This window comes from Rana temporaria, chromosome 6, assembly GCF_905171775.1.
Source record: "Rana temporaria chromosome 6, aRanTem1.1, whole genome shotgun sequence".
In the NCBI taxonomy this organism is placed as follows: Eukaryota; Metazoa; Chordata; class Amphibia; order Anura; family Ranidae; genus Rana; species Rana temporaria.
The window spans coordinates 20,559,606-20,579,548 of record NC_053494.1 but is presented as its reverse complement, the minus strand read 5'-3'; the positions used below and the strand labels follow the sequence as shown (position 1 = coordinate 20,579,548).

Genomic DNA, 19,943 nt, shown 5'->3' with positions numbered 1-19,943 from the left:
ATTTAATCTTTCGACACTAATGGGACTTCCAAGTTATTGCACTTTAATTTTGTGATTTCACTATTAATGTTTTTACTCATTTCGATTTTTGTATGATGTGTGTGGACAAGAACTGACATTCTAGCGCTCATTCATTTTTGTTTATATTGCCAGAGAATGTTGACCATAAAAATAAAAATGGTTTAACAGTGCATTATATGGATCATCTTCACTGGCAGGCAGGTGGCGGCTTCCCCCAGATTTTGCCCATTGGATGAATGAATGCCAAAGCACTACATGTGCTTATGCACATTTAGATGTGTTTACACTTGTTTAGGCAACATCTGATGTCAGGAAATCGCTCCTCTGAAGAACATGCTGGGCGTTTGTTTTGTTTTTCTTCTCCCTCTAAATGCCCCTGCCTCTAAAAGCCTGTAAACGCCTATGTGTGCACGGTCACATTGGCTAACAGAAAAAAAAAAAGTCAAACGCCCTTAAAATCTTGATGCCTAGTGTGCGTGAGGGCCATAACATTTCACAGATCTGACATCGATAAAAACATTATATTTTTTACATCTTCCAATTAGTGCACATTGACAGTTGATACGCAGCTCACCCAGCTAACACGGGCACCTATAGTACTAGCCATTGAATCCCCGACAGACACTGTCAACTAACATTTTTAATCTCTTCTAAAATGAAAAGGTGACGCGGCTGGGTCATGTGAAGGCTTGTTTCATTGTACTCTGTGACTGCATCTACCTGAACATGTTACTGAATACGTTTTCAGACCTAAGGCATTTTACCATGTAAACATTGACCTACATGGGTTGTGTAACTGATCATTATAAAGAAATCTTTACGATGCTTTTAACAAATCAAGTACAGATGGAGTATTTTAGAGAGAAAAATGTAAACTCATTTTTTTTATCAGCTAGTAGATGTTCATACACCATATAAAAATTACCAGAGCAATGAAATAAACAATCAAAATAGACAAAATGGAATGTGGAGGTTAAATGACAGATTAACATAACATGAAGCCAAAACTTTTTGTTTTAAGTATGAGGAAGCTTTAAAGTTTACTAAGCCCACAACAATATAAATAAGTCTGTATTATGCAGTAAAGCATAGTTGGTATACTCACTGTGAAACCTAATGGGTTAATCCTCTGCATTGTAAAAAAAAACTGCTGTTTGATCCTGTCTTCTCTGACCTCCCCTTTTTTTACTGTCCCCAATCCATATCCTTAAAGTACAGAGTATGGGGGCAAGCTGCACATACTCAGTTTGGTGTATATTGCTAACTGTATTGCTTTTTTTCTTGGGAAGAATGCATGTGATGAGCACAGGGCCAATCAGCACTGTCCAGACAGAGGGCCCTGAAGCCTCATAGGACAGTCAGAATAGAAGGGAAAACTCCTCCTACAAGCTTTAACCAAATACTGATAGAAGTCAAAGACTGCCTTAAAGCGGAGGTTCACCCTTAGAGAGCACTTTTTAGCCTTAGATTCCTGCTCGTTTTGTCTAGGGGAATCGGCTATTTGTTGTAAAATATGAGCCGTACTTACCGTTTACGAGATGCATCTTCTCCGTCGCTTCCGGTATGGGCTGCGGGACTGGTCATTCCTTCTTGATTGACAGTCTTCCGAGAGGCTTCCGACGGTCGCATCCATCGCGTCACGATTTTTCCGAAAGAAGCCGAACGGGCGGTGTGCAGGGTGTATAGAGCCGCACCGACGTTCGGCTTCTTTCGGCTACGAGTGACGCGCTGGATGCGACCGTCGGAAGCCTCTCGGAAGACTGTCAATCAAGAAGGACGCCCGCTCCCGAAGACCCATACCCGGAAGCGACGGAAGAAGATGCATCTCGAAAACAGGTAAGTACGGCTCATATTTAAAACAAATAGCCGATTCCCCTAGACAAAACGAGCAGGAAGCTAAGGGGAAATTTTTTTTTTTTAATAAATTGGGTGAACTCCCGCGCTTTAAGTGCCAATGTGAAAAGGTATTTAGCAGTTTATATTTAATAAAACTTTTGCATTTCCATTGTTCTGTGTACTGTGAGGAGACCAGAATAATAAATGCAGGCTTCTGGATTAAGTAACACTTAAGACCCCTGTTAACATATTATTGCTATCTTGTGTCCGCGGGACTGTGTATTGGGAAATTCAACCCACTCGGTTTGACCCTGTGTTAGTTTTCTCAGTATAGAAAAAGAGGGAATCCAAAACTTGGAAAAACATGAGGTGGAGAGGAAACCTTCGAGCAGGAGTGCTAGGTTCCAGGTGGACATAAATGGAAGATCCCCACACAGTTGGAGAGATTTTCACACGCTCTTTTCTTGTCCTACTATACCGCGGAACAGGAACAAAAAGAAAACCTTCCCGACAATACAGACAGGAAAGAAAAAACTGACAAGGCCCATCATTTACTTGTATGCTAATATTATAGGGCATTCTTTTTTTCCTAAAGTGCAGTAACCAGGCGATAAGCCCAGTCTTAGTCTGAACGCACCTGAGCTATCCTGCCAGGAAGCTGTTAGTAGGGACCACCATGCTGTAGATCCACTCACCTTCCACCAACAACAGCTCCTTCTCAGTTGCGCTCTTCCTGAATTTCCTCCAGATGGTCCATAGTAAAGAGTGTGCTGCTGCAGTTAAAGATGGAAGTCAATGATGACATTAGAGCACCATCATCACGCGATCATCCTGTCCACGCAGACCTGTCACCATAATCAGGAGTAGTGGGAGCAAATTAAGAAAATTAAATATGATTCATAAACTGCGAAATGGGTGAAGTGCCATCTACAAGGGCAAAATGTAACATTTATTTCATGAGCAAAGTCTAGACTATACTTCTGTTCTACATCTGTCTTCTGATGGCTCTTAAAGATTTAAGCACTTAAAAAAAGGGTCCACTTATTCTTTCGACCTCCATTCAAATATCCACATATCGTAGAAAAATGACTTCAGTTATTCTTTGAGTGATTAACTAAGTGATTTCCACAAGGAAAAGTTTCTGGTACCGTCCTGCAATTGGCTGGAATAGGCCCTCTAACATCTTGGGAACCCTCATATATAGTAGCTGGATCCTATGACTGACATGAAAAATCTAGACAAAAAAATGGGTAATGCTGGATCAACCAAATTAAATACCTTACAAATAGGTAATATAAGTGGATCTACATATAGTTCAAAAAATCCAGCCTAGCCTACCACTGCTCCTGTGAATCAGTCCAATAAGTGAAAAAGTATTGAAGAAATTGATTACAATAGGCTGGAATATCACTTACCACTAGCATCAGCTCAATGACCAGTTTGGGGTATGCAATATTGAGCAACCAACTTCAGCACCACAAACTTTAACACACTCTTCGGGTACCACACAGCCAACAGAATCTGCAAGACATGTTAAAAATACAGTAAGCTGCAACAATGTAAGCTGCAAATGTTACCTTTCAAGACAAGGGTCAATGGGATTTGGCAACTTGGCTGGAGTTCCACTTCAAATGACCAAGTCCACTTCCACCTTTGACTATGAAAGTAAAATCTCTATTACCATCACCTTAGTGGGACTCTTTGGGCTTGGTCCAAACATTTGGCACTAATATAGATTATGTAGTCAAATATTTGTAGACTATAAGGCCAGCATTTTCTGTATCCCCACATTGCTTTTATTACATTTTTTATCTTATCTGTGATCACTTTTATAAATATCATTTGATGTATGACATTTTTTCTTAATGAACCTATTGGTTGACCTGCACCATATGGAGCAATTTTTATATCTTATTCCCTGTTGGAGTCTGTGATGAGAACATCCCTCTTCATTACTCACCTTTCGATCGATCTTACTAACTTCGGGCTGTTGCTGTTGTGTGGTTTGGTCGAGAATTGGTTATTCACCGTCCAGTTCCAGTGGATCTTTCCATCTACACAGATTAAGAGGAACCAAGGGTTCAAAGCCTTATTGACCCACTGCTGTATGGCATGTGTGTCCACCTCAGCTGGCAACCCCATACCCCTTTTTTCAGGTATATGGTGTCATCTGTATCTGGAAGAAGATTCACTTGCCCCCTTGCCTCTGTGGACTGTATTGTGTGTAGAATCACACCACTTTTCTTGCTTTTCTATTGGATTTATATGTTCTGTGCACAACATAATTGTATTTCTGTATCACTGTACATAATGTGATTTAGTGGTACATTTCTTCCCCTTTACACTTTTGCAATTTATGTGCACTTCACGGTACATACATGTTTATGTTATATTTAGCCCTACACTATTTTTTCACAAATATTTGTAGACACCTGACCATGATACCAAGAAATATGCACCCAAAAGCATGTGAATACCCCTTCAAACTACCTAGTTCAGGTGCTTCCAGTGCCACAGCACAAAAAGACATTTTGGTCAAATGCGCACTTCTAACCTTGTGGCAACAGTTTGGGGAAGGTCCACTTCTGCTCCAGCATAACTGTGCCCCTTTTCACAAGGTCAGTCTTCATTAAGATATGGTTTGATGAGTTTAATGTGGAAGAACTCACACATCCTACACATAGCTCTGATCTCAACCTTACAGAACCACCATTGGGATAAATTGGAGGGCCTGTTGTGAGTCTGTTATTGTCCTACAGTACCCGATGACTGAATAGGCACAAATTTTCACAGACACCCCAAACTCTTGTGGAAAGCCTAATGCCCCGTACACACGTGCAGAAATTTTCCCATCCGAAAGCCGAGAACCTGCTTAGGCAGTCTTTCCCCCTACACACAGCTGGTTTTCCCAATAGGAAAACTGCGATGGAGCTTTGGTCGGGAATCCCGGCCGTGTGTATGCTCCATCGCAGTTTTTCCCATAGAAAATCTGCCAAAAACCGCCGGGCAAAAGTCTGCCGGTTTTTCCAACGGGAAAGAAGAGAGCTGGTTCTGTTTTTTTGTCCGCCGGTTTTTTGGGCAGTTTTCCCGTCTGAAAAACTGCGAGGAGCATACACACGGCCAGGATTCCCGGCCAAAAGCTCTCCTTGCAGTTTTCCCTTCGGGAAAACCGGTCGTGTGTACGAGGCATTACCAGTAGAGCGCAGACTGTTAAAGCCCAAAGGGGGGAGAAGAAGGGGAGGCAACTTCATATTCATGCCAATAATTTTGCAGTTGGATGTTTAACAAGCTTATATAGGTGTGATTGTCAGGTTTCTACAAAGTTTTGGCCATATAGTGCATTGTTGGAATACTTCCCAAATACTTATAATGTTGTTTGATTTGTTCTATAGAACAAAGAGGTTGGCAACCCTACAGCAATCAATCAGGGATTTCCATTACCCCAAAATCTCCAAAGTGATAAATTGTGAAATCTGACCAATGCCACAATTTACTGCCATTTGATTAATTCTTTATTCCAAAATTCTTTACATGGGGACAAGGATCTCCTTAAATGGTACTGCACAAAGGGATTACAGCCATATGGGGATTTCTATGTTACTGCAGAGCTCCTTTAACCCACAAAAACAACATTTGCTCCTTTGGGAAATATGGAACTGAATGTGACTGTGAATTGACTGTGTAAAGTGTTACAGGAAGATGCACAGGTTTTTATTTGCCTTGGGAAAAATTTCTGTATACACACTTTTCTATATGCAAATCTCCATGTTCAATATTATTACTCATAATCAACCATCTTTCCAAACATCCTAGCAGGAAATTGTTATAGTTCATGTATGCAACAATGCCAGCTGTTTATGACTTTGACAACAGTGATTTTATGTTGCTCGAATGGTATATTTAAACTTCTTTAAAAAAAAAAGGCAAGTTGAAGATGTGTCCATTACAATGGACAGCTATGACAACAATCTTATGGTTTTTTTAGCCATAAACAGCCCTGTAAGGGGAAGCAATATTCATCATTTCATGCACTGCCTGAGAAAATTTCCTTAGTGCTGGAGGTTTGAACCTTCACCCAGCTACACAGAAGATCGATAGAGGAGTGTCAATGCATATCTTACTGCAGCAGTTAAGCAAGATTTAAGGCACATCCTATTACGCCAATGACTTGCTCGAGGACCGTCAGATATATCGCTATACCATAATTCTCTGAGAGATATGTGCTTATTTAAAGTCTACAGGCATAAGCATTCGATCAAAGTTCATAAAAGAGCCAAAATATTGTTGACAGCCAACACACTTCTGGGTTCCATGAGCCCACTTCATCAGGTTTTAATGATCCAAGCAAAAAGTTTAGGAATCCTGGACCTATATTTTGAAAACTTGACTACCAGTGATTGGAGTAGACCTTGTACAAACCTTATGCAAAGTTATTACTTCAAGATTCCCAAACTTATTTACCCAGCCCTTTGATATACAGTCCAGCATCATTAAACCCTGATGAAGAAGGCCTCTTGAAAAGCATGGACTGTTTTATAAAAACGTGTCTACCATGGTATGTTTATAACTATCCTGGTATTTAAGAGGTTAAGTTCCCTTTCATACTGATCATTTTTTTTTTGTAAAAATAAGCAGAAGATTAAGTGTTTTTGCAACGGAGCAGTGTGAAAGCAGACAAAAATGCAACTGATTGGTGTAAAGAGTTCCATAGGATTTACAGTGATGTTCATACATTTTTCTTTTTCTTTTTTTTTTTTGGAAAAAAAAACTGTGAAAGGGCCATAAAACAAGCAGCTGTAAGCTTGAACCCACAAAGACTCATTTCCTTTATCTACTGATTTATTCTCTTTATACATTCCATGAGCTCCCCATAGGTTATATCAGGGGTCGAGAACCCGTCGATCGCGATCTACTTGTCTATCACGGGAAGCCAACAGGTAGGTCACTGTCAGGGCTGTTCCGAGCCCTTGCCACAGGCTCCGCCGCTCTCCTTTTACTAGCAGTGCGAAGTGAGAGGCAGCACAGTGCTGGATGGAGGGCGGGAGCATGGCAGCTGCTTTAGTTAACTTTGCAAGTTAGCCAGCAGGTGATTGGTTCCTAGTAACCAATCAACTGCATGTCAATATGAAAAGTTAACGCTGCATTAAGTTTTTTTTTTTTTACACAAAAGATTTTTCGCAAGTGTTGTAAGCCTTGTCCAATGTCAACATGTACTAAAGCTTATACATTTTAAGGCCCTCAAAGGTAATTCCATTATGATTACTACTGATATTCTACTTTCTAGTCATCCTGGATTAGGAGAGACAGCAAAGCTCACACTTGGGAGGGGAGAAGAAGCACAAGGCCCAGTCAGCTGTACTTCACTGCAAGAAATAAGCTGATAGTGAGGGAGAGAGAGAAAAGTGATAAAGAGATAGGCTCATCAGTCTGCTGCTTCTCCTTCCACTGTCCAGTCGCAGGCTGGGAGAGAAATAAGTACTGTAATTGTTACTAAATATATAGATGTTTGCCTGGAGTTTAGCTTTAAAAGTGGACCACGAATTGGAAGCATCCTTGGTCTAATGAATCCACCATTGTTGAGTGGAATTTACCTTTAAAGGTTAATCCTTTTCTCTCTGGCTTAGATCCTGAGAAGGAATTGAGGGATTTGAAGTATTTTGGCTTGGATCTGTGAAATCTTTGTTCCAGATAACAAATCCCAGACGAACGTTTCAGCATGTAATATTTATTTGCTGGCAGCTCAGTGTTTATCTGGTATGGAGCTACAAATAACTCCCAGACAGAAAGTTCACTACGCTGTGCTATGGATACCACATGTACAAAGTGGGCACGGCCATACCTCCCAACTGTCCCTGATTTTGAGGGACTGTCCCTGATTTTGAGGGACTGTCCCTGATTTGGATCAAAGTCCCTCTTTCCTCCTGATTTGTCCCTCATTTTCATCTGATTTATATAGTTGTATATAAAATGCACTTTTTATTTGTCACAAAATGTTTCCCAGTGCTAAACCTTTCATCTAATTCCTAAATTGCTGCATTTTTTACTTTGAAAAGCCAGTATTAAGGAATATTAGTGGTAAAAAAAAGAGCACTTGTGGGTTTTACCAATCATTTTTTTTTATATATATATATATAATTTTCCTTTAAGGGGGAGTGGCAGGAGGTGTGTCCTATGCCTACATACTTTTTCTAATAGATGTCACTCATTAACATCGCAGGGAGGTATGGGCAAGGCAAGAGATGTAACTTAAAGTGATTACAATTATAGCAACATTGGTAAGCTCCAGCTTTAAGGAACACTAAAGTACATTTTTTATTTTTTTTAAATAATAAACAAGTTATACTCCCCTCCACTGTGCAGCTCGTTTTGCACACAGTGGCCCCGATCCACGTCTTCTGGGGTCCCCCGGCGGCTGTATCTCCTCCTCCTTGCAAGAACTTTCCACCTTCATGCGAGCTTGCATGGTGGAAAGCTCTTGCGGGCACGCTCCCGTGATACAGCAGCAGCCATAGCCGCCGACTGTATCACTCGGCCCCGCCCCCCAGCGCGCCGCATCATTAGATGTGATTGACAGCAGCGACCGTGTGTAGGCTCCATCTGAATTTTTCTGTTGGAATTTCCGACAGCAAAAATTTGACAGCTGGTTCTCAATTTTTCCGACAAGAAAAGTTCTTGTCGGAAATTCCGATCGTCTGTATGCAATACCCAAGCAACAAAAAAAACATGCATGCTCGGAATCAAGTCAACGTATGCTCAGAAGCATTGAACTTAATTTTTCTTGGCTCATCGCAGTGTTGTACATCACCACGTTCTTGACGGTCGAAATTTTGTGTGACCGTGACACAAGTTTGAGCCAACATTCCGTCAGAAAAAAATCCACGGTTTTCTTGTCGGAATTTCTGATCGTGTGTACGCGGCATGAGAGTTTCCAGTCAGGCCTCATTAGGGCCGTAGGCATATTTACAGGCCTTAGATTGAGGTGGTTATTCCAGAATCATGATTGTAGCTATAACCATGGTTCTTGTATCAATCTGTTCAGGATCTGTAAAAGTGATCAGATTGGCTGTTTTACAGGCATAGGAAATATGTTTGATAAAACCCTGTGTATATATCATGTGACATAAAAAAATTGCAACAAACATTTTATTCTCCAGGGCCCCTGCTTATTGATTGGGATCAATAAAGCGATCCCCGCTAAGCAAACGGAGTCCATCAAAAACTGACATAATGTGCGAAAGGGGCCTTACAGCACCGCTGCTTCAGACCTCACGCCTAGGCCTTTGGGTTGCTCTTTAGAGCAGATGCTGACACTGCCAGCTGCAGCCTCCCTTTCCTAGAGAACATGGGTGTCCTGACACTCATACACAGACATCGTGTCTGTAGGGCGGAGTCCTCGGCCAGACTTCCCGTCTGTCTGGGTGGAGCTGTCTCCAAATGGGAGCTCTGAGCTCTAATCCTGGGAAGAATATAAACCCAGCCCACAGGTGTGCAATCAGCATGCCTGTCTTTGTAAAAACCAGGATGAAAATGCCAATATACACAGTGAAATGGGGTCGCCTCTCCACAATATATATATTTTTGGGGCTTTTTAGTTCCTGTTCTGCAGTTTTTCTTCTGGACTTCGTTCCCTTTGTTGCCACGGCAAGGTACGTTATTTTCCCGAGTGGTCTCAGTCCTCCTCCTGTATACTGTTTTTTTTTTTTTATAGGGCTAGATAGGTTAGTGTTAGATCGTGGGTGACTATAGATGCAGGGATTTTAGTGTTAGCATGGACTTCCACTTTGAGTTAAGATTAGTGACAGTATACTACAAACATAAAGGAGTGACGCAGGAAAATTAAGTCTGCCCCATTTTTTTTTAAATCTATATAGGAGGTGTGTCTAAAAAGTTTGGTGAATGGCCCGATATCTCAGCGGTAACATGGATGAGGTGCATGCACATGGCTATCCAGAGGTGACACCTAGCGTGCAGTACACATGACCGTCGGGGTGAACACGCTGTGAACAGTGGAACGCAGTCTGGGTGAGAGGTAGGGTCACAGTGCAATGGAGCAACGAGTGAACATCAAGTTCTGTAAAAATTGGGGAAAACGACCACGGAGATGCATAAAATGTTTGTGCAAGTGTACAGGACGGAAGCTGGGAGCAGAAAACGTGTTTACAACTGGTTCAAATGCTTTCACGACAGGAAGGAAATGACTGAGGATGAGGCACGTTCAGGTTGGACATTGAACCCTGGTTCACACTGGTGTGATTTGACATGTGAAATCGGCGGCAATGACACCGTCCTAATCGGTTTATTATGCTTCAGTTTGTCAATGAGCAGGAAGCCCCGCTCAACACAGAACAGTTCCAATTACTTCACTGTCCCCGAGCAGCTGAAGCTGCAGAGAAATGCATGTGTGTTTGAGCTTTGGGGTGCACACCCTAATGCAATAAGCTGCGCACACCTATGATTTATTTCGCTTTTTCAGCCTTAAAATTATACGCACGAAGGGCCAGATCCACAAAGAAGTTACGTCGGCGTATCTATTGATACGCCGCGTAACTTCTAGGATGCGCCGGCGTATCTTTGTTTTGTATCCACAAAACAAGATACGCCTGAATGTGGGCTAGATCCGACTGACGTACGTCTTAGTACGCCGTCGGATCTTAGGTGCATATTTACGCTGGCCGCTTGGTGGCGCTTCCGTTGATTTCCGCGTAGAGTATGCAAATTAGCTAGATACGACGATTCTCAGAACGTATGTCCGCCCGGCGCATTTTTTTTACGTCGTTTACGCAATGCTTTTTTCGGCGTAACGTTACCCCTGGCTCTATGAGGCGTACGCAATGTTAAGTATGGACGTCGGGACAGCGTCGAATTTTCCGTCGTTTGCATAAAACGTTCGCGAATAGGGCTTTGCATAAATTACGTTCACGTCGAAAGCATTGACTATTTGCGACGTGATTTCGAGCATGCGCACTGGGATACCCCCACTGACGGCGCATGCGACGTTCAAAAAAAAGTCATTTACGTGGGGTCAAGATGAATTGACATAAAACACGCCCACATCTTAGTCATTTGAATTTCGCACCCTTACGCCGACACATTTACACTACGCCGCCATAACTTACAGCGCAAATTCTTTCTGGATACGGAAACTACGCTCTAAGCTACGGCGGCGTAGTGTATCTGAGATACGCTACGCCTGCCTAAAGATAGGCAGATCTTTGTGGATCTGGCCCGAAGTCTTTTTTGTTTTAATTTTGTAAAGGGTGGCTTAAGTCTGGTAATTCAGGAGAAGAAAAGAAGAGAGCATTCAGAATCAGTCAGGTGCGGAGGTGAGTATGAGGAGAGGGGCCGTGTACAGGTGTATAGTTTACAAACACATTACTCAGCACTTTCACCTAAAGAATGCAATGTACAGCGAGGATACCAAATAGAATAACAAGTCACTGCAGCAAAAAGAAGAACTGACTGAAGGATGAAAATGTACACCAAACAGAAACCAATGTGATCCGTTTTATTTGCTTTCTATGTCAAATATTGAATTTGATGTTTATTCTCCCCACATGTATATACTGTCTTCTCGCCAATATATACCAGTATGCCTGTGACCTTTTCAGGGGGTTATTGATTAAAGGAGGAACATCATTTGTACACACTAAAAAAAAAAAATCTGGGTAATTGTTACGATTCCCCCCAAAATAAGAACAGAACTAGAGATGAGGACTATGTACTATGGGCCAAATTCTCAAAAAGTCTGCGTAACTTAAATTTCAGCAGTTAAGTTACACTGACTTAAAATTTCTACCTAAGTGCCCGATCGTCAAAGCACTTAGGTAGAAATTTCAGGCCGTGTAACTTAAGTGCCGCCGTCGTAAGGCGGTCCTCCTCTCCTGGGGGCGTTTTAAATTTAAATGAGGCGCGCTCCCGCGCCGGCCGTACTGCGCATGCGTGTGACGTAATTTTCCCGACGTGCAGCGCGCGAACGTAATTAATGCCGGGCGGCTTTGAGAATTTCGACGGGACACTAAAGTTGCGACGGGTGAAAAAAAAAGACGCGCCGGGAAAACAAATAATTATAAAAAAAAATGACAGCGTCGCTCAGCATGCATTCCTGAGAGGGAGAACTCCATGCCAATTTTCAAAGAAAAAACCGGCATGGGTTCCCCCCCCAGGAGCATACCAGGCCCTTAGGTCTGGTATGGGTTGTAAGGAGACCCCCCCACGCCGAAAAATTGACGTAGGGGGTCCCCCTACAATCCATACCAGACCCGTATCCAAAGCACGCTACCCGGCCGGTCAGGAATGGGAGTGGGGACGAGCGAGCGTCCCCCCCCCTCCTGAGCCGTGCCAGGCCGCATGCCCTCAACATGGGGGGGGTTGGGTGCTCTGGGGCAGGGGGGCGCACTGCGGGCCCCCCCACCCCAGAGCACCCTGTCCCCATGTCGATGAGGACAGGACCTCTTCCCGACAACCCTTGCCATTGGTTGTCGGGGTCTGCGGGCGGGGGCTTATCGGAATCTGGGAGTCCCCTTTAATAAGGGGGCCCCCAGATACCGGCCCCCCACCCTAAGTGAATGGATAAGGGGTACATCGTACCCCTACCCATTCACCTGGAGGCAAAAAGTAAAAGTTAGTAAACACACAACACAAGGCTTTTTAAAATAATTTATTATTCTGCTCCGGATGCCCCCCCTGTCTTCGTTATTAGCTCAATTACCAGGGGGGGCTTCTTCTTCCACTCTCCGGGGGTCTTCTCCGCTCTCCGGGGGGGGCTTCTCCCGACTCCGGGGGGCTTCCATCTTCTCCCCTCTTCCGCTGTTGACTCGGCGAACCCCGGTTCTTCTGCAGCTCTCCGGTGCCTTCTTCTTCAGCGCTGGCTGCCTGCTATGTTTGTGTGTTAGCTCAATTAGTAACAGGCAGCCGGCGCGGTCTTCTGTGACGTCAGGGTCTTCTGTTCTTCTCTCTTCCGATGTTGACTCGTCGCCTGTTGTCGCTGTAATGATGGAAGCGCGCCTTGCATCCCATTTATATAGGCATCACCGTCCCATCATGCTCCGGTAGGTACCCACGTGGTGGGTGCACGTGGGTAGGCACCCACCACGTGGGTACCTGCCGGAGCATGATGGGACCAGCCCTAGTTTTGCGCAGGCAAATTCGGAACTTACGCAGAAATCACAGTGCTGAAATGCTTTGAAAATCTGCTTAAAGCGGTAGTTCCCCCCCCCCCCCCGACACATTTTACCATCGAGACAGGCATTGTAGCGCGAGCTACAGTATGCCTGTCCCGATTTTTTTAACCCCGGACTCACCTTGTAATCGGACATCGTAGATTTCGGCTCCCGCGGGGAATGGGCGTGCCTATGGAGAGGGAGGATGATTGACGGCCGGCCCTGGCACGTCACTCTCCCCGAAGACAGCCGGAGTAGGTCTCGGCTCTTCACGGCGCCTGCGCACAGGCTATGCGCACGCATCGTGAAGACCAAGCCTATTTCGGCTATTTCCGGAGAAGCGTGACGCGCCAGAGCCGGCCGTCAATCATCCTCCGTCTCCATAGGCACGCCCATTCCCCGGTATCTTCGATGTACGACTACAAGGTGAGTACGGGGGTAAAAAATTCGGGACAGGCATACTGTAGCTCGCGCTACAATGCCTGATTTTAAGGTAAAAGAAAAAAAAAATTTTTTTTCGTCGATAGGGTGAACCCCCGCTTTAAGTCCTCATTTGCATACGCAAAGCGGAATTTCAATGAGAAATGCCCCCAGTGGCGGATGTGGTACTGCATCCTAAAATCTGACCGTGTAAGTGTCTTACACATGTCAGATTTTCTGCCTAACTTTGGAAAAAGCCTTTTGAGAATCGTTTCCAAAGTTAGGCACAGGGATACGCAGGCTGAACAGCAGTTAAGTCTGCGTATCTCTTTTGAGAATCAGGACCTATATGTCTTACTACTGCCACTGCCATGAAAATAACAGACAAATAGTAAGTCTTATTACCAATTCCTATCACTACAGATCAGCCTATCTTAAAGGGGTTGTAAACCTTCATGTTTTTTCATCCTATGCATTAAGGTGAAAAAACATCCGATGCTTGCCCCCCCCCCCCCGTTTACTTACCTGAGCCCTCGAAAGTCCTGCGTCGAGAACGCTCTGGATTTTAGCCCGGTCTTCAAGGCTCTTCATTGGATAGATCAAGAGCAGCGCAGCCATTGGCTCGCGCTGCTGTCAATCAAAGCCAATGACCCGGGGGTGGGGGGGTCATTTGTGTCTATGGACGCAAATGCTGGACTCAGGAGCGTGCCCGCAAGGTAACTCCCTTGAGAAAGTGCTTCCCAGGGGGGTTAGCTGATAAGGGGAGGAGCCAAGACGGCCGCCGAGGGACCCCAGAAGACGAGGATCGGGGCCACTCTGTGCAAAACAAGCTGCACAGCAGAGGTAAGTATTTGTTATTTTTTATTTGAACCTTTAGTACCACTTTAACCTTTCTACCTCAAATTTTTAGGTCTTAGAGCCAGTTCACACTGGGGCAGCACAACTTGCCGAGCGACTCGGCAAGGCGATCTGCCCACGACTTCAGAGGCGACTTGCAAAATGACTTCTGTATGGAAGTCAATGCAAGTCATCCCAAAGTAGTACAGGAACCTTTTCTAAGTCGGAGCGACTTGAGTCGCTTCTATTAGAATGGTTCCATTGTACAGAATGGAGTGCGACTTGTCAGGCGGCTAAGTCGCCTGACGAATCGCGCCTGTGTGAACCGGCTCTAAGGGAATCCATGTTTATAATGTTTATGTACAGCTCACAGTAGAATAGCAAGATCTGTAAGTTATAGACATACTAACAAATGAACCAATAAAGAATGGGGCATACCTAGAATATCTACCACCCAAGGTGTATCATTTTTAACACCCTTGGCATTTTTAGTAATTATATAAAATAATTATATATGAAAAAAAAAGTTGTGGCATCATCAATGTTTTTTTTTTATTAAAAGGGCAAACTTTTCCAACTCCATCTGCCATGAACATAACCCTCCTCAAGAGGACTTAGCTTCTTAAAGTGGTTGTAAACCCTTTACAACCACTTTATGCTATGGGTAAGCCTATAATAAGGCTTACCTGTAGCTACCCAGGATATCTCCTAAACCTGCTCTCCTTACGTATGTGCCATTGCTTCAGTCTGTGTGCCGTTGCCAGTGGCTCCCACGCACATGTGCGGGAGTGACATCATCGTGGCTCTATCCAATCACAGTGCCAGAGCCACGATACCCGAAAGTAAGCCCCGGGAGAGATGTCGGGGACCGGAGGGGGAGACGAGGACCGCTGCAGGAGCTTCGACCTGAGGTAAGTAACACATAATGATTTAGTATGCTATGCATACTAGCTCATTATGCCTTTGTCTTGCAGGTTTTTATTTATTTTAATTTTTTTTATTAGGGTTTACAATCACTTTAACACTCTGCTTTATATGAAAATGTAAGATGTGCTTATCTAGGAGACCCCCGATGCCAACAAGAACTAGCCATAAACAGGTGTATATGGTATTTTTTTAAAAAAAACATTTTTTTAATTCCACTTAGCATTTTAAGGGGGGTGGGGGGTGTCTCAAATATGTAGACCTTACATTTTCAAGCAAGGTCTGCCTTAAAGTGTCACTAAACTATGGGGGTTATCCTCAAAAGAGATACTCCGACTTAACTGCTGTTCAGTCTGTGTGTAACTTTGGAAACGATCCTCAAAAGGCTTTTTCCAAAGTTACACAGAAGATCCGGCATGTGTAATTGAATTACACTGCCTAATTTTAGGATGCAGTACCGCATCCGCCGCTGGGGGCATTTCGAGTCGAAATGCCGTTGCTAGTATGCAAATTAGCACTTAAGGCGATCCACAAAGCTTTCTAGCTTCCTTTTTGCGCCGTAAGTGTTATTTTGCAAGTGTAAAATTAGGGCTCGTTTTACAAAGTGTAAAGTTAGTAACACCTTGTAAAGGCCCATTCCAGCGACGGCATTTGGTATGCTTTCCCGAGGGAGAACTCCACGGCAATTTGTAAAAAACAAAACCGGCATGGGTTCCCCCCCAGGAGCATACCAGGCCCTTAGGTCTGTCATGGGTTGTAAGGAGACCCCCCCACGCCGAAAAATTGACGTAGGGGGTCCCCCTACAATCCATACCAGACCCGTATCCAAAGCACGCTACCCGGCCGGCCAGGAAGGGAGTGGGGACGAGCGAGCGCCCCCCCCCTCCTGAGCCGTGCCAGGCCGCGTGCCCTCAACATGGGGGGGTTGGGTGCTCTGGGGCAGGGGGGCGCACTGCGGGCCCCCCCACCTCAGAGCACCCTGTCCCCATGTTGATGAGGACAGGACCTCTTCCCGACAACCCTTGCCATTGGTTGTCGGGGTCTGCGGGCGGAGGCTTATCGGAATCTGGGAGTCCCCTTTAATAAGGGGGCCCCCAGATACCGGCCCCCCACCCTAAGTGAATGGATATGGGGTACATCGTACCCCTACCCATTCACCTGGAGGCAAAAAGTAAAAGTTAATAAACACACAACACAAGGCTTTTTAAAATATTTTATTATTCTGCTCCGGACGCCCCCCCTGTCTTCGTTATTAGCTCAATTACCAGGGGGGGCTTCTTCTTCCGCTCTCCGGGGGTCTTCTCCGCTCTCCGGGGGGGGGTTCTTCTTCCGCTCCCCGGGGGGGGGCTTCTCCGGACTCCGGGGGTCTTCTTCCATCTTCTCCCCTCTTCCGCTCTTGACTCGGCGAACCCCGGTTCTTCTGCAGCTCTCCGGTGCCTTCTTCTTCAGCGCTGGCTGCCTGCTATGTTTGTGTGTTAGCTCGATTTCTAACAGGCAGCCAGCGCGGTCTTCTGTGGCGTCAGGGTCTTCTCTTCCTTTCTTCCGATGTTGCCTCGTCGCCTCTTGTCGCTGTAATGATGGAAGCGCGCCTTGCATCCCATTTATATAGGCATCACCGTCCCATCATGCTCCGGTAGGTACCCACGTGGTGGGTGCACGTGGGTAGGCACCCACCACGTGGGTACCTACCGGAGCATGATGGGACGGTGATGCCTATATAAATGGGATGCAAGGCGCGCTTCCATCATTACAGCGACAAGAGGCGACGAGGCAACATCGGAAGAAAGGAAGAGAAGACCCTGACGCCACAGAAGACCGCGCTGGCTGCCTGTTAGAAATCGAGCTAACACACAAACATAGCAGGCAGCCAGCGCTGAAGAAGAAGGCACCGGAGAGCTGCAGAAGAACCGGGGTTCGCCGAGTCAAGAGCGGAAGAGGGGAGAAGATGGAAGAAGACCCCCGGAGTCCGGAGAAGCCCCCCCCCCGGAGAGCGGAAGAAGAAACCCCCCCGGAGAGCGGAAAAGACCCCCGGAGAGCGGAAGAAGAAGCCCCCCCTGGTAATTGAGCTAATAACGAAGACAGGGGGGGCCTCCGGAGCAGAATAATAAAATATTTTAAAAAGCCTTGTGTTGTGTGTTTATTAACTTTTACTTTTTGCCTCCAGGTGAATGGATAGGGGTACGATGTACCCCATATCCATTCACTTAGGGTGGGGTGCCGGTATCTGGGGGCCCCCTTATTAAAGGGGACTCCCAGATTCCGATAAGCCTCCGCCCGCAGACCCCGACAACCAATGGCAAGGGTTGTCGGGAAGAGGTCCTGTCCTCATCAACATGGGGACAGGGTGCTCTGGGGTGGGGGGGCCCGCAGTGCGCCCCCCTGCCCCAGAGCACCCAACCCCCCCATGTTGAGGGCACGCGGCCTGGCACGGCTCAGGAGGGGGGGGGGCGCTCGCTCGTCCCCACTCCCTTCCTGGCCGGCCGGGTAGCGTGCTTTGGATACGGGTCTGGTATGGATTGTAGGGGGACCCCCTACGTCAATTTTTCGGCGTGGGGGGGTCTCCTTACAACCCATGCCAGACCTAAGGGCCTGGTATGCTCCTGGGGGGGGAACCCATGCCGTTTTTTTCTTTGAAAATGGGCATGGAGTTCTCCCTCAGGAATGCATGCCGCTGTCATTTTTTTTATCCCCGACGCAACTTTAAGCTGTCGCGATCCTCAAAACTCGGCGTAACGTAACTTCGCGCATGCGCAGTACGGCCGGCGCGCATGCGCAGTACGGCCGGCGCGGGAGCGCGCCTCATTTAAATGGGACTCGCCCCATTTGAATAGGAACGCCTTGCGCCGGCGGAATTTTAGTTACACAGCCTGAAATTTCTAGATAAGTGCTTTGTGGATCAGGCACTTAGGTAGAAACTTTAAGGCAGTGTAACTTAAATTGGATTTTTTAAGTTACGTCAGGTTTTTGTGGATCTGGCCCTATATCCTTAAGCCGGGTATCCACTGTCAGCCTGTAATCTATCTTACATAAAATTGTCTCATGCACACAGGTGACTGGGGCCAGAAAGCATAACATTTGGGTTTATTTCTGTGCCCAGGAGGTGCCGTATACAGCTGTACATTGAAATCCATAGCTGTGTGTGAGTATGTGCTGATACGTGCATAGGCCCATACATGTGTACAGATATACACCACTCACTGCAGACAGTCTGCATGCATCTGTTTACATACATACCCATACCTCCCAACTATCCCTGATTTCGAGGGACTGTCCCTGATTTGGAGCAATGTCCCTCTGTCCCTCATTCCTCCTCATTTGTCCCTCATTTTGGTCTGATCTATATAGATGTATATAAAATGCACTTTTTATCTATCAAAAAGTGTTTCCCAGCCCTAAACCTTTCGTCTGATTTCTAAATTTCTGTATTTGTAAATTCCAAAAGCCAATATAAAGGAATAGTAGTGGTAAAAGAAAAGCACTAGTGGGTTTAACCAATCTTATTTTTTTGTACAATTCTCCTTTAAGGGGGTGTGGCAATGGGTGTGACCTATGCCTGCATACTTTTGCTGATAGGTGTCCCTCATTCCCATCTCAGAAAGTTGGGAGGTATGGATGCCCGCATATAGCAATAGATTTCTATGGGTGGCTGTCTGCAGCACCTGTGGCCCCCAGGCAGGAAAATTTGCCTGAATATGATGTCATGTGACTCCAGGCATCCCTGTGCATAAGGTCTTAAAATACTTGCAATTTTTTCATAAAGCACAATCCAGAAGATCCTGTTTTTTTGTGGTGGTAATGTAGATCACACGTGATTTTCAAGCCTTTGCTATGGATATTTTTGAAGCCAAGAGATGACTAAAGTGTTTGGAAAATAGACTGTTTATGAGAATTTAAAGCAGAACCAAACTTTCACAATCATCATTAACTATATTCAATTGTTATGCTGTCAGCCTTAGTAAATAGATCGAAAGGTATGTTTACTTGTTTTAACCATTTTTTTTTTTTTTTTTTCAGTTGTTTAATGGTTTCTGGCCTAGGCCAAAATTATGTCATACATCCCAGAATTCTTCATGGGCATTTTCTTTTCTTTCATCTGGAGGAGGGGCTTTTTCAGCTAAGCACACACACCTGTCTGCATGTCGCACACCGACCTGTCTGCATTACTAAGCTACGGGCAGATGGATTCCAAGTAAATGCTACACAACATCTGCCCTTACTCAAGATGGCTGTGGCTAGAAATTTAAGCACTGTTGTTCTAAGTGATTTTTTAACAAAATACAGCATGGAGACATGAATGGATGGGTGTGGGGGGGGGGGGGGGGGGATTGCATAATTATCTATACATATACAGTTTGGGCCCAATTTGGACATTTTCACTTAGGGGTGTACTCACTTTTTGTTGCCAGTGGTTTAGACATTAATGGCTGTGTGTTGAGTTATTTTGAGAGGACAGAAAATGTACACTGTTATACAAGCTGTACACTCACTACACAACATTGTAGTAAAGTGTCATTTCTTCAGTGTTGTCACATGAAAAGATAGAATCAAATATTTACTAAAATGTCAGGGGTGTACTCACTTTTTTGCGATACTGTAAATATATATTTTTAGGTCATTGTGTTAGACAATACTCTAATTATATATGTCAATGGCCCTGAAGGAGGACCTTTGAATGCATTGGCTTTCCCTTAATGACTGCAAATAACAAATGGAATGGTGCCTCCAGTTTCTGATGAACTGGCCAAA

General features: G+C 45.0%; 1 protein-coding gene across 1 annotated transcript in view; it reads right to left on the bottom strand.

Annotated features, from left to right (window-relative positions):
• Positions 1-19,943, bottom strand: part of SLC5A10 (solute carrier family 5 member 10) — a 203,047-nt gene that overhangs the window by 35,561 nt on the left and 147,543 nt on the right. Inside the window, 6 exon segments of the mRNA XM_040356423.1 lie at positions 2,549-2,607; positions 2,609-2,670; positions 2,673-2,702; positions 3,196-3,203; positions 3,280-3,316; positions 3,319-3,378. Coding sequence (XP_040212357.1) covers positions 2,549-2,607; positions 2,609-2,670; positions 2,673-2,702; positions 3,196-3,203; positions 3,280-3,316; positions 3,319-3,378 — 256 coding nt within the window.